The sequence below is a fragment of the Protopterus annectens genome, chromosome 5.part0 (genome assembly GCF_019279795.1).
Source record: "Protopterus annectens isolate FY-2018-M chromosome 5.part0, PAN1.0, whole genome shotgun sequence".
Classification (NCBI taxonomy): Eukaryota; Metazoa; Chordata; order Ceratodontiformes; family Protopteridae; genus Protopterus; species Protopterus annectens.
This window is the reverse complement of record NC_056735.1, coordinates 1,841,620,576-1,841,643,219: the sequence shown is the minus strand read 5'-3', so window position 1 is coordinate 1,841,643,219 and position 22,644 is coordinate 1,841,620,576. Positions and strand designations below refer to the sequence as shown.

At 39.0% G+C, this 22,644-nt stretch overlaps 1 protein-coding gene across 1 annotated transcript in view; it reads left to right on the top strand.

The window, feature by feature from the left end:
• Positions 1–22,644, top strand: part of LOC122802423 (phosphatidylinositol 3,4,5-trisphosphate 3-phosphatase TPTE2-like) — a 1,666,738-nt gene that overhangs the window by 137,110 nt on the left and 1,506,984 nt on the right. Inside the window, exon 2 of the mRNA XM_044072043.1 lies at positions 8,981–9,072. Coding sequence (XP_043927978.1) covers positions 9,023–9,072 — 50 coding nt within the window. The 5' untranslated portion in view covers positions 8,981–9,022. The remainder of the gene's footprint in view (positions 1–8,980; positions 9,073–22,644) is intronic.

Here is a 22,644-nt window from a genome sequence, read left to right as displayed (position 1 = left end):
CCTTTGGCATTACCTGCAAGAGGAGCCTTTGGTTCTGGACCCAGTTCCAGACCTCTTGACACATCAGTTGGGTGCTCTTCATCCTCCATTCAAACTCTCAGGCTTGACAGCTTGGTTTCTCCACTTCCAATCCTAGCCAGCCTCCCAGATATCTCGCCTATGGTTCAACATATTTTAGTCTCTTCTAAACTAACTACTAGGAAAATTTATGCTATTAAATGGAAGAGGTTCTCCTGTGCCAAGCAAAATGACATTGATCACTTTACAGCTCCAGTTTCAAAAATCTTGGACTTCCTGGCAGAAACCTTCGAAAAAGGAGCAGCGGCTGCTACCATTAGAGTTCAACTGGCTGCTATTTCTAATTTTCATGTGGGCCTTGTAGGTTCTAACGTCCTGTCCCACAAGCTATGTAGGGCATTTTTGAAAGAGAACCTCTCCATCCCTGGGATTTAAATTTTAGTACTAGCGGTGATGATCCTTCCTCCCTTTGAACCAGCTGCTTCTTGGCCTCTAAAGTTCTTATCATGGAAGACCCTCTTCCTGATTGCTGTTACATCAGCTAGGCAGGTTTTCAAGTTGCAGGCACTTTCCATCCGCCCACCTTAAATGATCTTTCACAAGGATAGAGCATCTCTTGGAACTAATCCTTCCTTTTTACCAAAAGTATGTTCAGAGTATAATTTGAATCAGTCAGTTGAACTTCCTGTTTTCTTGCCAAATTATGGCAACAAGGCAGAGTATAAGTTACATCAATTGGATGTGCACAGGCAGTTACGATTTTATCTTCAAAGAACTTAGGACATCAGAAAATTAGATCAGCTGTCTGTATCCTTCTCTGAGTAAGCAAGGCTCGCCAGTTTCCAAAGTGACTTTGTCAAAATTGCTGTCCAATACTATTACCTATGAGTCTCTGAATGTGTCTGTCCCGGGAAAAGTAAGGGGGCATTCTACTAGATCCTTTACCTCCATAGCCTTTCAAGCTAAGCTTCCATTAGATACTATGTGCGGCAGCAACATGGGCTACTCCCCATACCTTCATTACAAAGTGGACATGGCCTCTCTGAGCAGGGCATCCTTTGGTTCCATGGTTCTGAATGCACTTTTCCAGCGAGCCACCCAGGATTTAGTTGCTGGGGGCGCTGTCCCAACCAGAAAGAAGGAAGGCGAGATGGACAACATAACATAAAGAAGTTATGTTCTTAACATAACGTTCCATGTTTGTTGTCCTTTCTCTCTCCTTCCTTCTTGCGTCCCTCTCTCTTTTTCCCCCATCCTGGATGATTGAGAGGAATTTCCTTTTTTATTTGTGGCTGATTTGGCTGAGTTTCCTTTGCTTTTCAGCAATTGCTGTAGTCCTTGTCACCATTGTTCTGTTTTTCAGTACAAGGAAGCAGTATTGTTTAGTTATCTCCTTGGGTAATTTATAGTTCTATCTAGTGGTTAATTCTCTCAAACGAGATCTGGATAGCTACCGCTAAGCATGCTGGGATAAGGGGTTAGCCTCAAGTCAGTAAGGACTCTTCGAGCTTTAGAAGTAGCCGAGTTGGAGCAGAGATCGGCTCCAAACCCAGCCAGAAAAAAGGAAGGCGAGATAAAGTACAACAAACATGGAACGTTATGGTAAGAACATGACTTTTTTTTTTTTCTGAGTTCTCCCATACAAAATATTTTCCGAATTTTCTTCAGAAATGCCCCTTTTTTTCCCTTTTAGTTCCCACCGATACATAACCCGCTGTTGAAAACAAAGTTCCACTCCCACTTTTAGGTAATGCTCCCTGTTGAAAGCTGCTCCAACAATTTTCTTAAGCTCCGTAATAGCAGTTTTTGATGGAATGAAAATATGTGGTAGTGTAATTCTTATCCCTTGCCAGTAGTTCCTTACTACCACATATCTACCATTATCTTTTCCCCCTCTTCTGTCACTGTTGGAACTCCTCTAGTAATTACTCCCCGATATTCTGCTGCATATCCATCCTGAAATCCTTTCTTCATCCAGTTCAAATGCTCATTTCTTGCCAAGTGCATCTCCTGTATTGGTATTTGCACTGTGGATTTCTTAAAGGAGAAATGCACCCACAGACTCAAAAAACATGTTTATTTCATCATGGTTTGGTGTTTCCTACATTTTAACACCACTCGAACTATTTACAGGTTTTTAAATATTTTTATATATAATTTCTGAATCTGACCACATGGGGTCTGGCATCTTGAAGTAATTCTGATTGTTTAGTCTGCCAATAGGCATCCCATAATTCAATGCTGATCTAAAAAAAAAAAAAAAAAATTTACATCACATAAGCCTCTTCTTAAAGCTCCTGTCACTGCACTGATTTTACATGCATACACTACTGTCTTTCAGTCAGTTTAACATTTCATGCCTTTTAATGACTATTTAAAACGCAAACAGTGCAAATGCCACAGAACAGACTTTCAAAGTGATTTTTACTGCTGCTGCTTTTTAGAATGGCTGAACTGTAGTCTCTTGTGAAGCCTGAATTTGTACTACTTTTGACTCCTCTCCCATCCCCCTTCACACCTAACTTCCATAGCTGTCAAAATGCTAATGGTAATTTGAGCTGTTACCTACTGTGGTTGACTGCTCACAGAAATAGACTTGACTCGTGCACGGTTTCCTTGTTCTAGCCTTTACTTTTTGTATGGGTAGAGGAAGGAACAAGGAGCTGTGGCATCACAGCACAGGTGGGTTTCTAGGAACGTAGTAGTGATGTCAGTTTATGGCCAAAAAATCTGGATCCTGTGGCTTTGACATAATTGAATTGGAGACTTTTCCAGGGTGGGACAAAAGTTTTTTGAAAGTGAAACCCAACGCACTAAGGTACTGTTCTAGTGGAGAGAAACAGTCAGTTTAAAATATTTTAAATGTTATATTGTTCATTCATAGCAGGGGCAGTAAATGGAGACAAAAAAGACAGAGAAGTTGAGCATTTAATGAGAGAATCCCATTGTCCTTTAATATAATTCAGTATGCTTATTTTTTTGTCTGTACGTGTAAGGCCATTTGTATTCCAAAATAATAGGATAGGATAGTGTAGCCATTAGAAGAAGTTATTGTTCCCACCTATTGTATATGACCACTTTCTATGTCTATTTCCAACTTTTGTGTTACATGCACACACTGTTTGGCAGGCAGATCTTTCATAAAGTTTTCTTGTCCTCTCCATTTGAACCTGCATCACGTTCCTCAGTATTTTTTGTTTTAATTAAAACCCTCAAATACATAATTCAGAATACCCCATTAACCTATGTACATCTTCAGATAAAAAATGTAATGTCATCCCTTTGGGAAAAACCCGATTCCCATTAATTACTATATTGATGGTAGTCCACTGAACACAGAAGGCGTTATAAGAGATCTGGGAACACAGGTTGACAGCAACCTCTCTCTTGATCATCACATTGCCACTGTGGTCAGAAAGTGCTGTGTGGCACATCTCATTACTCGGGATTTTGCATCCAGGAAGCAAGAAGTCCATTGTTTCCCTGTACTCTTCCCTCATTAGGCCAGTCATAGAGTACGATGCCCCATTTGGCATGTACCTCACTAGATACTTGCAACAACTGGAGAGGCCACAAAAGTAACTCTCAAAAGAGGATCCTAGGCCTTAAACACTTGTCCTATATGGACAGACTCAAAAAAAACTCCCAACTGTTCTCGATCTCATATCACCTACTTAGGGACAATCTCTGCTTGACTTACAAAGCCATGTCTGACCTAGCTCTGTTAGAAATGCTACATCTAAAGAAATTCCAATTCCTCCGTACCACACGCTCCAGAGACTGCAACCTCATTACCACAATTAACAGAACATGCTGGAGGGACAGGTTCATAACCCAGAGACTGCCCATGCTATGGAACAGACTTCCCATACATGTCAAGCAGAGCACCTTGCTGACCCTCTTCAAGAGAAATCTTGAGTGGATGGGTAACAGAAAATTCACCCCGGGGATCACTGCAGTGGCTCTACTCGACAGAGGCACTGGGAACTAAGGTTGGGTGGCACTATGCCAGGATAATCCTATGGGTAGGCTTGTAAAGGCCCCAGGGCCATTAGCCAAGTACACACCTATGAACCTATAAAGTTGAACCCTCCAGGTAGGAATAATTGATCCAAATTGACAGCTGCACCCACAGGCATTACCTTACCTGAGATTAAGATTAGCCTTAAGTGCCTTGAATGGTCTTTAAATTAAACTAATTATATATTGCTGTGTTAAATGCATTAAAGTATTAATTTCAAACATTATTGTTTTTCTGAACTACTTCAACCTTTACCTTTAAATTTTGCATTTCCCACAAAAAAAATGCTCTGAACTCTCAAGATTAATTCCTTATATCTGCAGAGGGCTCATGTCCATGAAAATAGCAGTGAGAAAAAAATGCTAACCACTCTGCAGAAGCCAGAGTAAAGGAAAGGTAAGAAAAAGGTTAATATCACAGCATGTGCAAAAAAAACTTACTTCTCTTGGCATTCATTCATTTTATTTTTTTGTTTTTGTCTTATTGCCTACAGAATATACTTGTTTTAGATTAAGCAAATGACGTTAATTGTCACCTATGCAAAATTGAGAACATCTCAACTCTACATATAACACTTTCACACCCCAGCACATCAGCCTAAGATTACAGCATGTTAACTTAAACTTGCTTTTGTCCAGCCTTTATTCTCCTTTTTGTATTGTGCAGCCTATGTATCTTGTTTGCTTTAATAGTTTTTATATACAACAAACTTTGAAAAGATTCAGCCTTGCCCCCACATTTCAAATATTCAGTTTTACTATATAACATTTAGTGTATATCATGAAGTGTTTTAGACAAATATTGGTAAAAACAAAAATTGTTTTGTTTTGCTTTAATTTTTTCCTTAGTGGTGTTCTAAGCATTGATTACATAAACTGGGGTTATGTTTTACAGTCCATCCACAAGTTTAACAGTCAACAAAACTCCAATCTTTCTCCGCCAGTTTTTCTTTGTAAAGCCATATTTCACAAGTGTGACTGAGGCTTTATAATCTCAGTTATTCATTAATTTCACTGTTGCCAGTCTTTATGTTCATCTCCCATCTTCAGACTGTTCAAGTGCAAGGTACTCCTGATTCGTCTAGTCAACTCCTGTGTTTTTTTTGTCTCTGAAGCATTTTCCTTTGGAACACTGGAAACTATTTCACTGCCAAAGTCTTTCTATGAGCTTTATTGTCAGAAGAATGAGAGGCAGAGTCTCTTGTTTGATGGCTCACTTTTTGTTGGATTAACTTTTGTATTTCTTCCATAGCCTCTTTTGCATCAAAAATATTTTTAATCTTTCAGGAAAAAAAATGCTTTGAAGATGGCTGGATACAGCAGCTTGAATCTCACACCTGTCAGTTTTGCTGGAATAAATTTTGTTTTTCTTCTGCCTGGTGTGAAGTGAATTATTTTCTACAAACAGTCTGCTGTTGCTGGTTTTTAATACTTTGGCATTCTGCCACAGTTTTGTAAGGATAAAATCTTTCTGCTGGTATGATTGTATCTTTACTGATATAGGCCTTGGAGCACAGACTGTCCCCTCATTTAAACAGTTCTTCTGCAGAATACCAACACAGTTGCTTATCTGTGCTTTCATAGAATGTTTACAGTCTAATATTTTTGTAACAGCAGTTTTTCATTGTCAGATTTTTTTTTTCAGTTCATCTGAATAACTAGTTAAAACTTGTATCTTTCCAGTTTTTATTTGAGTTGATGTACTCCTTCAGTGTTTCATTTCTTTTAATTAGCTCCAAGTATACTTGATTTATTTTTTCCTCTAAATTACTAGAAACCATCTCTTGTACCACAACTGAAACCTGAACTGTTTTTTGCTTAACAGCTATAGGATTCTTCCCTGTCAGCGTCTTCTCTTCACCTTTTCTAGTTGATTTTCTTTCAGTTTTTCTAAATTTCTTCTTTGCTGGCATCTAGTCAGTGTACTTTCCTCCTCATTAAGTCTACATCTTCCGCATTTGGACTTGTGGAAGATTGAGTTGAGGCAAGGGATGGTGGCCTGGCACTCGCTCCAAGGTTGGAGAATATTTTGTTCTTGGTAATTTGTTCGGATTTGAAGAACTTGGATCAGAAGATTTTCTTGTTGGATCTGAAGGGGAGGTAGATCTGAGCTGATTTCAGATCTGGTCTAGGTCCCCCCCCCCCTCCAGCAGCTGCAGAAGAGGAGTAAGAAGTGGAAGGTCTTGGAGGCTTAGTCAAGGTCTCTGGTCTTAGTATTGGGGGATTAAGCTCCAGCAATAGCCTCTCCGAATGAAGATATGAGCAATCCTTTTAATATTTATTTTTCCTGTTTGCTATGGCCCTGGGATTGAATCTTTTATAGGTAGAACACACCTCTTGTAGGTGTTGGCCTAAACAATAAACAGTGTGGGCATCCAAAAGTGGCAATTTATGTCCACAATTCTGGCACTTTATAAAGCCAGCAGGTCCTTTATCAGACCAACTCGCAAAAGAGAAAGAAAATAGAGATTTTTTTAACTTGGTGGAAAAAAACAGCATTGGTACTAAGAACTATTCTAACATGTACTATAAAGATTAAAGGGAAAAATTACGAATGATGGTAAAACAGAATTACACTGTGTAAAGTGCAAGAGATAAAAATATATATGTTGGAGAAGAACCATCAAGAAAAAAAAAAACACATCTGAATACAAACTTGCGAGTTCAGGCTGACAACGTCTTTTCGTGAAAAGTGGCAAATGAGATGTGGAATATGTTACAGGTTGGTGCATTATAGGCAAGGGAGTATAGGCAAGGGAGGAGCTCAAGCTTTTTTGTTACCATGAGCTTTAGTAGCGGCCAAGTTGATACGAGGATCAGATCCGAACCAGCCAGTTGAGGATAGAATGAAAATTAACATCAGATCTTCTAGTCCCTCCCCCTGTTTTTGTGAGTTGATATACTCGAGTGTTTCATTTATTTTAATCGGCTCTGAGTGCACTTCATTTATTTTTCCCTCTAAATTGCTAGAAGCCATCTCTTGTACCACAGCTGAAGCTTGAACAGCTTTGTCCTTAACTGGTGCAGGAGTCTTCCCTGTCAATGTTCAATTCACCTTTTCTAGTTAATTTTCTTTCAGTTTCTCCAAATTTCTTCTTTGCTAGCATCTAGACAGTGGGTTTACTAGCCAGTAACTGAAATTTACTTAGACTGACTGAAAATATTACTACCTTTTATTTCTCAATTTCTTTTTTCACTTTGGAAGATGTGAAATTAAGCTGCTGGCCAGTGACCAGCCATCTTGGAAGTCAAGCAGGCAAACTGTGTCTGCAGGTGTACACTACATGTGCATCATATGTAGAGATGAACTTTTTCATAGTTACGCCAGCTGCACAATAATATCTTACCCATCACCGTGCCATGCTTCCTGAATTGACACAAATATGATGTAGGTGAAAATGCTGTCTTCTGGCAAGTTTGTTCTTATTCCTGCCAACTTTATATGCATACCATAGCTGCCATCCTGCCATGTTCCTCGCAGAAATACTGACAAAAATTTGAATGTCATTCATTTCTATAAGTGGTCAAATGAGCAAGCTTATAACTACAGATGTGCTGCATGCATTCATCATGTCTTGAATCTAATTTTTTTCTTTTTGTGATGTCAGCTTCCAAAGGAGATCTTACTATTCATATTGCAATGGTCCCTTACAGCTGTATTGATGAAAGTGAGAAGTATCCTAATTTTCATAAGCTGATAAATTATTTCTCCACAGGTGTGTTAAACACACATTGTATGCATGTTGAGATGTTTTTTTGTTTATGCCTGCTTCACAATTATCTTCACATCATCTTTCCATGCTCCCTGAATAGTGGATTGACAGAAATTTGAAAAAAAAAATAAAATTGTCATAATTTATCTGAAGTGAGAAAGTGTCTAAATGTGAAAGTTGCATCTTGGTGCAAAATGCCAGAGTATGCAACAAACAGGAACCTGTAAAAGAATACCACAAAAATCACATATATGTAAATATTAAAAATTGTATACTTAAATGTAGTTATACATTGTGATGTAGTTAACATTTCACAAATTCAGTAATTCACAGCAAGAAATGTATATGGTTTCTGTGTGGTAATGTAGAACAGGCTGAATTTCACTGAAATTCACTATTTGTGACAAGTGCAAATTTTGTCTATGAATTTCATGTCACTGTAGCTGAAGAAAATGCAACATGTACATCTTTTCTGGGAACCAAATACCAGACATTGGGTAGAACACAAGACTATGTTACAACACTGCTGAAAACTCAACACCATTAAGGAAAGACTTTTACACTGTGTGTGTACATCTCTTGCATAACTATATTTAGCAAAAATCAATTATTAAAATGAAACCCTAACAAAGTAATCAAAATAAGTTACCTTTGGATGAGCAGCTAATTATATGAAAAAGTAAACTGCTGAAAAAGGAAAACCGTTTCCTTTTTCAAGTGGTTAAACCAAAAATAAAAAACAAAAATCTTGCAAACATAATTTGTGTGAACAGTAGTACTGTTAGGGGGAATGGAAGTTTAGTACCCAAATGTGTGGGGGTTGAGTTTCGGGACAGGGTTAGGATTAGGGTTATATACAAGGAATCAAGAAATGATTATTGATTGTATTGGGGCTGCACTGAGCTGAGCCATCTTGTATTACTTCATTTCTGAAGTGACTCAGAAGTGGTAGTTTACAGCTACGATAGTTTGAGTACAACAGAAATGTTTGTAAAGCTGCCATCAATGTTTTGGAAATGTTAGTTTTGCCTTGTTTTTTAACTCTGCATACTTTTTTTGTGTAATTATTAACTTGTGATGTTTACTAATTTACAGATTTTTAGTGATTTATCACCTTTGCAGCTTATAGTCCTTTGAGGCCATTTAAGTAAAATACACTTGTATTTTGTTGTGGTATTGAAAGCATGCCCTTTGTACAAAAGCTAACTTTATTCCTTTTTTTTTTGTAGCTGAAGGGCTGCTTCTGCAAGCAGAAGGTAATCCATTTCAGAATGTCTTCTGTTAAGTATAATCCAGGATCGGATTCCAAAGATGTTAATGGGTGAGTGAATGTAGTTAAATTGCGACTCAATTTTGCAATATCAGAAGACTTCTGGTAAATCACTTCATACAGAGCAAGAGATGATCACAAGTTTTATAGCTACAGATTCTCGTGGGGTGGACTGGAGTTTTGTTTTAGAAAGTAATTCTGTAATTTTAATAAATGTTTTAAAGTTCTGTGGAAGACCCAGAAACATGGAGTACTTTGCAATCAATTGTACAGTGGTTTATGCAGGTAACTTAAGGAAGATTGGCACAATTGTTACAGCAGATTTGGTTTTGTTATGCAAAAGGAATCGGATGTTTGTCAATTAGTGCTAGACACGACAAGACTTTGAGGTGTATCTGCATCAATAGCATGATTTGATTTTAATTTAAAAAAATTCACTTTCTCAGTTAACTTTTTTCAACTTTCTCTGGAAAATGCTAGCATCCATTTCTAACATAACACATTCGTGTTCCAATTGGTTGTACTGTAATTTTTGCTTCCTTTTTCCCCCATTTCTTTCCAAATGCAATTCAAGTAATACAGTCCATAAAATATAAGATTGTGTAGCATAGTGTTTAAGATGCTGCTTTGTGAAGCTAGGAGGCCTGAGTTTCATTTTAATAATCTGGATTTGTATATTTTTGACGTACAGCTTAGTCATACGTTTTAGTTGCCAATAACCTATATGATTTATAAGATAATATTCAATGGTATGGTTCCCTCCTCTATTCTTAACAATGCCCTATTGTACTTGTGTAAGAATGTAATAGCCAGCTAGAGGAAGGTGCATAGTGTAAAAAGCACATCTGATGCTGCAGCTTCCCCTTTCCATATGGATTTGTTGCTGGGCTGACCAGTCATGTTTAGGTGGCTAAACTGTGAGCTAGTACAAAGACCCTTTTCAGTCACAACTTGAACTATTAGGCAATCATGTTAACATGCATATTATTTTACCATGTAATTAAATGCAGTGGCGTTCTAATGTAGCCAATCAGTAATTTTGTGTACAAAATATAGGTGCCATAACACAATGTTTACATCATTTGGGGCCTATATTTCAAGTTTAATAAAATCGGCTCCAGTGTTCTCCCAGCTTTAAAAGAAAGGGGGATTACTTTTTTTTTCATAGTCTGCTACTGATGTCCTCTTTTGGTATTCAAACAGCTACCTACTCAGTTTCCATTCTTTTCTGCCCCATCCTCTCTTAATAGTACTGGCTTTGTGTCCATTACACAATTGTGATGTAAATTACTTGATCCCACAACTTCAGTTTGTAAAATATTTACCTATTAGCCATGTTTCAAGTCTAGTGCATTCTGTCTCCCTGAATGTCATATCTGCTTTCCATACTTTTTTCTAAATCTAACCACAGGTTCATTTCATCTGGTAAATACATACCAGCGTAGGGCCCACTGTTGATGCCGACACAGCTTACTGATTACCAGCCACTTGGCTCAGAAAAAAGTGCACCAGTTTGTATCGGCTCCTGTGAGAAATCACCGGTAATAGTTCTGTTTTTCTGCTATGTTTGTGCACTTGCATGCCCTTCATTCAATCTGCAGAGATTGCTTTAACCAGTCGCACCTCTGCTGTAGAAGATTGCAGGAGATACCTTCAAAGATAGTCTCTCTTGACTAGGTGAACTTGCCATGAACAATTCATTCTGCGTAGTAGAAGCATGAGTCATCTGTTTAAACTGTTTGGAAGTACGTAGCAAAGATTGGAGAAAAGTGAAAGGTTATGATCAGTCTGTGGATGTTTAATGAAATATATGCAGCTTTTCTGTATGGTAATGTAGAGCAGACTGAATTTCTCTTCTGGTTTGTTTGTACGTATGCAGCAGCACATTGCGTTTTTTGACATTCTCTATGCTAGAATATCCTATCAGTCTTGCTGCCTAGATCAGGGCAGGCAAAGCCTTCCTCAGTCAGTAAGTGTGTTGGCGCTTTTATGGCAAGCTGCAAACCACATATTGCAATGATTTGTCATTAAAAAGTGACACCCCAGTGATGCATCACATTTTTTTTTGTAGAGAGCCTTTTGCTGAAGCAATTATGTTGCCCTTGGTTTTTGATTCATTAATTCCCATATTGTTTATTCATCAACTACTTTCTCCATTCAGATGTTTTCTTTATTTTCATTGGTAAGTGTACACTACTCTGTAGTTATTGTTGCGAGTAATTTCTTATCCTGTATCACAAGTTGAGACCATGGAAGTTTCAGGAATAAGACTCTCTAAATAAATATTTACTTAGATTTGACATAGTGAATGCATTACATTATTTTTATTCCTAACATAAACAGCACTAGAAAAAGAATTTTGATGCACTATATGTTTAATTTGAAAAAATAGTGCTTTTTGTGGATTTCCAATATGGCACCTGTTTGCCAACAACATTTTTCTATTCCCTTATCCTGGGATCATGTAAGTATGTCAAGGACTCCCAAGCAGGGAAAAGTTTTATAGGGCATAAAAAAATGTAGTAAAAGTCTACAGATTGCCACTGATTCTGGCAGGGAGAAAAAAAGATGAACCTCAAAAATCTGTTTCATTATCTGGAGCTGGCTTTGGATTTCAGACCTCATGGTTTAGCAGCAGTAGTCACGAAAGAAATGAGCTTAACTTGCAGAACCTCAAGTGAACAACTCTGAAGTTTTACCTAACTGATTTTACTAGGGGATTGTCAGAATGAAGATCCAGCCAGAATAATTTATGAAAAGTCACACAAAAAACGACAGGTTGAGTCCTTGCGGACAGATCTCTCAGATTCCATGCAATTTCTTCACTGCCAAAATCATGCAGCTGCTCTTGGAAGAAAAGTTATGTGAATAAATGGACAAGTCATGTAAAAACAATCGAAGAATGTGTGAAGTTCCTGAAAAAAAAAAAAACCTAAGGAACGAGGACTGTTTGATTTTTGGCTAAACTAACAGTAAAATTCATCATAATCATTAGCCCCATTTTTCACTTTTTTCCCTACATGGGATCAGAGTGTTAACTGTTGCGATCTCTCTTGATTAAATGCTACACTCCTGCCTTCTTTGACACTCATGCCCGACTGTTTCAGATCTTCTTTTACACAGTCCAGCCACCTCTTTACTGGATGTCCTATTTTCCTCTTGCCTTCTTCCTCTCTGTTCCAAATCTTCACCATTTTTGTCTTCTGCTTTTCTGTACATTTGTCCAAACCACCATAATCTGCTCTCTTTGATCTTTTCTGCAATTGGAGCTACTTTGGCTTCTGCTCTTATGTCCTCATTTCTTTGTTTGTCCCACACTGTGCATCCTACCACCCTTCTCAGGCACTTCATTTCCATCACCTCTAGCTTCCTCATCTGCTGTGCCTTTACTGTCCATATTTCTGTACCATATGGTAGTACTGGTCACACCACTATTTTGTACACTTTACTTTACAGATTCTTTGGCATTCTTCTTTCAACCACTACACTTGACATTTTGTGCCAGTTGGTTGCAGCCCCTCTTCATTCAGACTTCCCTTCTCAATCACCCCTCCCAGATACTTGAAGCTATATACCTGTTCTACTGTCTTCCCTTCTATCTCTATTCTCAGCTTCTTCTGATTTCCCCAGTTTGTTGCCATTACCACTGTCTTATCTGTGTTTAGTTTCATCCCTTGTACCTTCAGTTTTGTATTCAGTTCTCCTATTCTTTCCTGAAGTTCTTGCTCAGTTTGCCTGTAATGCCACATCATCTGCATAGAACAACTTTGATCTGTCCCCTCCAGCCTTTTTGTTAGTGTAACCCATTACCAGTATGAACAGCAGTGGGCTCCGAGATGAACCCTGATGCACACCCTCTCCCACTGGGAAACCCTTCTGTGAGGTCGAACACTGTTTGTACTTGAGTCATTGGGTCCTTGTACATAGCCTGCACTAATTCTACCAGTGTTTCTGGGGCTTTGAATCACTGCAGTACTGCCCTGATCAACTTTATTGGGACCTTGTCATTTGCTGTCTCCAAGTCTAGAAATGCCCAGCTTTACTCTTTCCTCATCTCTAGCTTCTCCTCAATTATCTGTCTCACTGCAGACATTGGGTCAGTTGTGCTGCATCCTTTATCTGAAACTGATGTACTTTCCCATCTTTCTACTACTGTGCATATCCATTTATCAGTCACTCAGTCCAGAACTTTCATGTAGTGTGATAGGAGTTTGATGCCACTGTACTGCCCACAATTGTGGATGTTCGCTTTTTTCTTGTACACTGACACAAGTATGCTTATTCTGCAGTCATCTGGGATATGCCTTTCTCTCCACACTGCTATGAGTATCCACGGGAGCCATTTCTCCCCAGTCTCACCCAGCATCTTTATCATATCTGCTGTGAACTCATCTGAGCCTGATGTTTTCACTGACTCCATTTTCCTTAGTGCTATCCTTACTTCTAGGGTAAGCTCCTCTTCTTCCCTCGTAGGCTCTTTGGGGCAGTACAACTTCTGTGGGGCTTTTTTCATTCAGAAGCTGCTGGAAGTGTTCCTTCCATCTGCCTTTGATGTCAATGTGGATTGGTTAGCAAGTTGTTGCTGATATCCCTTATGAATGGTGTCTTGACTGTTTTTATCTTTCTGTCTTTGCCTTGCAACCTGATACATTTTTTTTGTGCCACCTACTGAGTCATTCCAGAAGTTGATAGTGCCTCTCATGCACTCTTCTTTGCTATTGCAACTCCTTTCCTAGCCAGCCAGTAATCCTTCCATCTTTTCTATCTTCCATTTCTTCCTGCACTTATCCTTCCTGGACTTCTGCATTCCATCACCAGCTTTCCTTGTGTACTTTATTTCCATATCTGGCTCAGCCACATATCTATTCTGTAGTCTTACCAATTGTACTCTCTCCTCTAGCTTCTCAGTTATCTGTCTCACTGCAAACATATCTGTTCTGTAGTCCTCACATATGCTGTTTTGAGACACTGCCATTCTTCTTAAACTCCACCTGCTTCCTTCTTTTCTTGGGGTGCTAGAACCCTGTTTAATTCCTTGAACCTGATGTGCTTTCTCTGCAGTAAACTTCCAGGTCTTCAGCCTGGTCTTTGTTGACCTTGGAGCCTTCTCTGACCACTGCTTGCAACTAACTGTGGCAACCACTGGTTTATGCTGTGGGTTGACTGGTTATGCTGTGGGTTGACTGTTTCACTGGGGATGACTTTGCAATCATTGATTCTACCTCCGTACCCTTGTCTTACTAAGAGGAAGTCTACCTGAGTTGCATGTTGGACACTCTTGTATGTGATTTTGTGACTTGCTCTTTTGAGCCATGTGTTGGCAACAGTCAAGCCATTTGCCATATAGAAGTGCCCCACCCCGATCCTCGTATCTTGTTCTGTCTCCTGATATGTGCATTCAAGTCATCCATTATCAATTCCAGTTCTTGTCCTGATTTATCTAGCAGGTCCTGTAGCTGCTGTCAGAATGTGCACACTTCCTCACCATCACAGCCCTGCTGTGGGGCATAGGCTGAGATTACGAATTCTGCCCTATCATTGCACTGGAGTCTGATTGCTGTGAATCTCTTACTAATTCTTATGATATCCATGACTGTCTTCTGAAGCCTCTCTATCACCACAATTCTCACACCATTTCTAGCCTCTCCCCCTCCTGAATAGTAGACTCTGGTTCCCATGCCAAGTGGCTTTGCTGCACTACCCTTCCATCTAGTCTCCTGGATACATAGGATGTTCAGCTTTCTCTGTATCATTGCATCACCCACTTCCAAGCTACATCCTGTAAGTGTAGCAATTCTCAGTTTCAGCATAACTATCCCAGGTAAACCAGGATAGACTAGACACTCGCTGGCCAGTAGCTTATTGAATCAGGGCTGCTGGGCTTTATGGCCAGCACACACTGACCAATAGGGGCACATACACCTCTCCCACCTTTAGCATGGGTTCCTGATCTAGGTTGGAGTAGGCCGGGTCCTCAACCCACTTATCACCGGTAACTGCTCATGCCCATTTTGGTGACATTAGTCAACATGGCCGAATCGCCTTAGAGCCATATTTTTACACTGAGTGGGTAGCCCTGCCAGTGCGAGCAGTCTGTGATCCATGTTCTCCTCTCATGAGGATACTGTGCACCACAGTAAATACCCAAAGTGGTTGGTCTGTACAACTCTTTCCCCTGTAGGGCACCATGTAGTGTCTGTGCTGCTGCCCCCACAGCTCTATTCATTGGGGAGTTTGAGATGGAAACATTAATTTTCAGAGGAGGGAGGAACCCCTAAAGAGATGCAGGGAGAGACCAAACGGGTATTGGTCAGAATCGGGATCTAACCTTGTGCTTGGGAGGTGAAGACCTTTATCCTTATGGCAACTGGTCTCCTGCAAATTGGCTGCTGTAAATGAAGCTGACTTGAGGATGAAAAATGTACTTTTTTGCTTGAGATTCCAGTTACTCTAGGGTCTTTTGTGACCAAGATTACTCTACTGCTACTGGGGAAAAATCATCATTTTGCTGCAGTGATGAGTATCTTTAAAGAGCTGTATTTTTCAGAATCCATTATCCCATAGGAGCGAAGACCTATCTTGATGAAACTGAAGTACTGGACAACACTGACAGGTATCAAGTAAATACTGAAGAGAAGATTGGTGACCAAAATCAGGATCTGATAGAAAACTGAAATGTAGCTGAGGAAGGGATTACTCTGCTAAAACAAAGTTTCTAGAGCCATTTTTCTGGTTTAAAATTAAGATTAGTATGAGGTAAAAAATGCCTCTCTCAGTAGGGTCTTCAAGTGAAGAGGAAGCCCTCCATATCCGTAACCTTTATACAAATGGTTGTATGGATGTGTATTCATCTGCAGCTTATTTACTAAAAACACTGGACTTTATTTATATTTTAATTTTTTTGTTACTGCTTTTGGGTGGTTGGAGCATCCTGTTTTCACAGATTTTGTAGATATTCCAAGGCAAGGTTGTCTGGCAATATACACCTTGCCAGTACCCTTTCTCTGGCTACACCTCCCTTTCTCAAGAGGACCACATTAACTTATCCTAGATTAAGTTGGTGAATACCAATCTAGTTGTCCTGATTATCTATCTTTAAAGGACAATAGTAGAATTGCTTAAAATTCAGGGAAGAGGTATATTCTAGAGGTTAGGAAGGTGCTTATTCATCTTTTGCAGATGTGGTTTCCCAGTTCTTGTACTGGTGGAACCATTGCACTGTGTTTATGATTACTGGGACAGACCCAAAAGGCAGTGGTTCATCTGAAATCTTTGATTTGGAAGATTTTGTGTAACAGATGAGACCAACATGTTTTATTTTTATTCCTCAGTGTTAGTCCCATAGGCTGATGGCCTACTAGTGAGTGAAGCTTGATGGCTGGCTGAGAAGCCTTTGTTTGGAGTGAATATCTTGACAACATTTGGAAACATCTGTTGCAAGCCTTCTGCCAGCTTTATTGTAGACAGTGTCCTCCTCCTAGGAATGTGTCAATGGGGTTTGAATTTGTCATCTTGAAGTGACTGTCTGCAGGGGTAGTAGGCTTTGTATTCCCAGTAACTACTATTTTGCAGCAGATGGACCATCCGATTGAGTTCCCACCTTGTCAGCAACCTTAATCATAAAGTTAGTATTGCATTGCTGCTGATTTTATATGGCATAATTAGGTGGGGGACTATGATGTTGTTTGCAATTTGTTTTATAGGTCATTGTGGTTTATACTGGATTGTAGTCACAGCATGTCATCTGCATATATCACCAAGTTAAGATTTGGGAGTTTAAATGAGAGCTCATTTACAGAGTCATAAGTGCTGGGTTTATTACAGATCTTTGTGGTATACCTGTGCTGAGTGCCAGTAGATGGAGGTGGTGTATGTTTTTTTTTTTTTTGTTTTAGTTGTTTATACTTTAGTCCCACAAGGCTTTGTAGTACACCTGTTAGGTTTGCTCCTTGAGATACTTTGAAACCACTGATTTTTTTTCTGAATAGTCCAGTCTTTAAGTTTAAGAAACTGAGAGTAAATGCAAACTATTCTTATAATCCTGTTTACAGACTAAATTTGTTGGTGACAAGACTGCTTAAGTAAGATTATGCTCTTTTTCCTAAATTGATGCTTGAAAAGACTGCCTTGCACTTCTCTGAGACTACAGTTAAAATTCCATCACTGTTAAGTGGTGGAGTCCTTAGCTTCCCCTGGCAAAGCTTTAATTTAAATGTCTCCATATCAGTTAGTATTCTAATTCTTTCTCACTTCTCAAATAGAAGCTCTTGCAATGTGTCTGTGGTCAAGTGTAACTTTCTAACAGTAGTGATAGAGTTTAAAAGTTTGGAATCTCTTCAAGAGCCAAACACCTACTTTCCACATTTTGGGTCACCAGGTGTTCTCCCCAACAGTGCCATGTTTATTGGCATACTGTCAACCTCTGAATGTAAGAAATCTGGACAGAGCCAAAAATAATGGAAGGACAAAGTTGCAAGATCAGATTTTAAATATTGCTCTCATGAACTTAAAAGTTGGTAGGATAACAGGTTGTTTTGCATAAGCATACATGTTCTGAAGGATATGAAATATGAAACACAAATGTATGTTGTTGTTTAGTGACTTCAAACCTCAATAATTTAGCAGAAAAAAACACATTTTGTGGAGAGTAGACCAAACATGAGGCAGAAATCTGGATAGTTGAGAAGTATGTTTACTGGTGGTTTTCTAATAGGTTTTCAGTTTTTTTCCTTTGTAGGTGCTTTATCTCCCTATGGACCTGCACTATTTGTCTGGATCAACCCCTCCACAAAACTGCATCTGTCAATATTGATAACCCGTTTAATATTCTCTTAGCTGCTGTTGACATAAATGCTTTATAAAAGTTTAAAATTGAAATGGGTCTGTTTGAAGCTGGGTCTGAAGGGTCTTTACCCTCAGTAATACAGCTGCCACAGCTTTCTTCCAAGTTGCTGTACTCCCTCCCCTTTTAAAATGACATTAATCAAAGTCTTCTAGATCTTTATCTCCTTTATCACCTCCTTCCCTTCTAGCATCCCAATTTCTATAGGAATACCACTCTTTCTGGAGGCTTCCCTGCTGATTGATTATCCATCACCAGTGTTTTATTTCATATGTTTGTATTTTATCTACCAGTTCTTGAGCTTTATTTTCTTCTGACCTTGTCATAATTTTTCCAGAAATTTTTCCATTGATGCCTTTTCTTGGTACTCCTATTCATTTGCTTTCACAAGTTTTCATAAACTTTATGAAATATCTCTATTATGAAATACAGGCTGCATGTTTGTTTTTCTTGTCATAGGTTCCATGTGTTTAGGTACAACTTTGTGTTGCCTGAGTTGTGCTAAAAGTTTTTACACTCTAGCACTGTCCTTTCAAAAAAAAAAAAAAAAAGTTGCCTAGCAATTTTGTTTTCCTTTAACAATCTGCAGTTGTCACTTCAATTGTTCTGTGACATTTGTCCTTTTATATAGTACTTTAACCTTTGTCATCCCCTTTAAATAATTCTGTCACCTTCCTATATCTTGTCTTATTTCTACCTTGATTTTAAATACCATTTTTAGTTTTACTTCGCTCACTAGCTATCATCTCAAGTCATTTCTCTCTTCCCTAATAACTCTGAAATCATATCCACTACCCACCCCTTAAATCTCTCTCTCCTTTTAGCAGATGGGTAGGAAAGCACCACTGTCTCATTTTTTACATCATTACTCTGCATTTTCATAGTTTTTACAGACTGGCCCAGTTATTGTATCTTGGGGACTAATATGTTACATTTTTTTTGTTTTACTGATTTCACATCCTCCATAACAAATCTTCTCATGTACTACTTCATAAGTCAACCTTTTTGTTATAGGTTCCTTCTAGATTTCTTTTATACATACTCACTATCACAAATCGGGCTCCAGTCTCTACCTATAAGTAATAATTCCTGCTGAAAGCTGCTTTATTTTCCCAAGAATTGTAATCTCCATAACAGTTTTAATGGAAATATAAATACATGCAGCATGACCCCCCTCCTCTTCCTGCCAAACAAGTCCTTGCTTTTATAAATCTATGTCAAAGGAAAAACCTTCAAAGACCAAGGTTCAGTTAAGGCACTTTAATTGCTTCTCAGTAAATTTCCAAGGCACAAGCAAGATTTTAGCTAACCGTACAAGGTCAGAAAGCAACTGCAGTTTGTACAGATTTATGCAGTATGAAATAGAATAAATGCGTTGACTCTTTTCACGCTTCCTAAATGCACTAAGCATATTACTAATACACACACTAATACATATTTTTCTAACCTTTCTCCCCTATTAATACTTTTACTACTTTCAAAATAAGCATAAACAGTTTGTTTTCTTCTCCTAACCTCTTCCACTCAGGATTTGCAGTTAAGAGAGTCATTCAGTTTAGACTTATGAAAGCATTTTAGTCTTTTAACAGTTCTTCATACTCAGTACTTTGATGTAAGGTTTCAGAAACTGACATGTCTATAAGGTCTTTAATCAGTCTCTTCATGCAGGGGATACCACAACAAACACATACTCCCAGTAGGAGCATACCTACACAAATGGCAATCAGGATGTTCATTAGGATGGTATCCCACCCCCCAAACCATTTCTGGAAAAAGTCCATGGGTTTGGGCCTGGTTTGGTCATGGCCGACACTTGCTGAATTACCTCAAGATGATTGTCTAGCTCATGTTTATGGTCAGGAATATAGGAACAGCATTCTTCTTGGATTACAGCGCACGTACCACCTCTCGCCGCTAGGGTGAAGTCGAGAGCCATGCGGTTGTGGAGCACTACAGTTCTCATAGCATTCAGTTCATCAGTTACCAATTCGAGAGCGGAAAGAGTTGTGTTACTCATTACTTTGAGAAGTTTCGACAGTTTTCTCAGCTCCCAGATAGATTTCACTGCTCCATATGCTGGTAATATGCCTGCCCATGATATAACGCTATCACTCGTCCATGTGTGTCAGTCCTTTGCCTAGAGAGTGATGGTCTTTCCAACTCGCATCGATTTGACCCACTGGATTTACAGGTTTCTTGACAACTTCTCGGACATTTCGAATTTTTCCATGAGGCAAAACTGCAGTGTGTCGTATGGCTGGAACCAGGTAACACAAAAAATAACTGCCGGACCAATTCTCAGGTAACCATTTGTATGCCTTTCTGCCACACAAAATAGCAATCCTCTACTTTAGTAGTAACCTTGCTATGAATGTACACTCAACCTGCATGAAACATTTTTCTATCAATTATAGACAGCTGTTTATAAAGAACAGAATTTTTACTTCAAGTGTTTTATGCATCAATCCAAGAAATGAATCATAGTTTGTATTACAATAAAGATCTACTTTGTTACCTTTAGTGTAACATCTATAAGGAACAGTCGCATTGCAATTGCTCCAACCCACCTGAACAGTATCATTTTTATAAAAACACACAGTTCCCTTTTGTGGAACAGACATGTGCAATGCTATTTTATCTTGTGCTGTAATGGTTGAGGTATCATAAATCAAGTTCTCCCAGGTCTCATTGACCCCTAGGGGGACTGTAGTCATTAATAACCCCCCGTATGCTGTCGGCAAAGCTGTGCAAATCCAGCAATTCGAAACTTTGAAAGTCTCAGCATACACATATTTAATTGCCTGGTAAGTGTTAAAGATCGGATGCCAGTTAGAGTAACGCTTCACATTTATTCAGTTCAGTCTGCGTGGCTGGGAAAAGAAAAGGCCACAACAAAAAAATTGTCACTAATACAGTTAACAGGATGATTATGCAATACTTCTGAGGAAAGAGTTCTGCATTCCGGTTTCTTCTGGATATCATTTTTGCTCTTGGCATATAACAAGATTTTTGTCCAGTTCAAAGTTTTTAACTAATTTACAGTGCATCAAGTGGATCCAAGAGGCACGCTTCGCAATTTTGACTGCAGTGGGTGTTGACAAAAGCACTTGATATGGACCTTCCCACTTCAGAGAAGCCCAATTTTTCTTCTTAACTATCTTCAGCCAAATCCACGCTCCAGGGGGCACTGCCACTTCTGACACTTCTGAAACAGAATTTAACTGCAACAAATCTTTAGAATTTAAGAAATTACGCATATACTCTGCTAATGTACTCTCAGCTTCCTGGTCTGCAGGCATGAGAGATTTCCACTGAGGTATATAGTAAGGCCTTCCAAAGAGCTTTTCAAAAGGGGTCAATCCCTTTGCATTTGGAACAGTTCTCATGCTCAACAGTGCCAGGGGCAGACAGTACACCCAGTTTCTCTGCATTTCTGTCATTAATTTTCTTAGCTTACTCCTTTAAAATTTCATTATGCCTCTCTACTAGCCCTGCTGATTGCGGGTGATACGCACAATGATTCTTTAGAGAAATACAAAAATGTTTACTTAACTGCTGTATGGTCTGATTCACGAAGTGTGTGCCGTTGTCACTGTAGATCCTTTCTGGAATGCTGAATCTAGAGATGATTTCTTTAACAAGCACTTCAGCCACAGTCATAGCGTCTGGATTTTTAGTCGGAAAGGCTTCCACCCATCTGGAAAACATATCTACAATGACAAGACAATACTTCTTATTTTCACATTTATTCAACTCTATGAAATCCATACAAATAGTATGAAACGGATACGGTGGTGTAGGGAAACTCCCTTGCTTGGGCTTTAACGCCCCTTGTACATGATGTTTATTACAGATGTGGCATAACGAACAACATTTTTTTAGAGTAGTTTGTAAATCCGTACGTCATGAACACTTGGTTCACCAGCTGTACCATCTCCCCTGTTGAGACATGGCACTACCCGTGGCTCAACAAAGCTGCATATCTAAACAAATTAGACGGCAATATCGGTTTTCCTTCTTTAGAGATGTACAGCCCCTTTTCGAGAATTGCTCCTCGTTTTACCCATCTTTGTTTTTCAGTTTGTGTAGTAAGTGTTTGCATTGTCTTTAACATTTCTAAGTCTAAAATCTCAGAGGGTTGTAGTTCCTCATTCAAACAAAATACTTCTAAAGCTGCCTGCTTTGCAGCTGTATCAGCTCTCGCATTACCTTTTGAAGTCCTGTCCTGTTGCTTGGTATGAGCTGTGCATTTACAAATAGCTACTTTTTGAGGTAACTGAATAGATTCTAAAAGATCTAAAACTGTGCATGATTGATTGGTTTGCCAGTAGATGTCATCATTCCTCGATTTTTTTCCCACTGTTGCGCAAAAACATGTACAGTAGAAAAAGCATACTGGCTGTCAGTAAAAATGTTCACATATTTACCCTTTGCTAAGGTACATACCCGTGGCAAGGCAATCAATTCTGCCTGTGCAGATAAACTATGTGGTAAATAGTTTGCTTCTATAATGTCTGTCAAACTACTGCATATCCTACTAGGTTCTGTCCTGCAGGACCCCTTTTGCATGAGTCGTCCACGTAGTAGGTCACCTCGGCATCATCCAAGGAAACATCCATAAGATCTTTTCTAGGCAGTGTCATTTGCTCAGTCACCTGCAGGCAACTGTGTGGTGTGCCATCTGCAGGGGTTTGGGAGCAAGGTAGAAGGGTTCAAAGTCATACATCGTTCAATTGTCATATGAGGTTGGCTCAACAATATAGTCATACAGGAAAGATGCC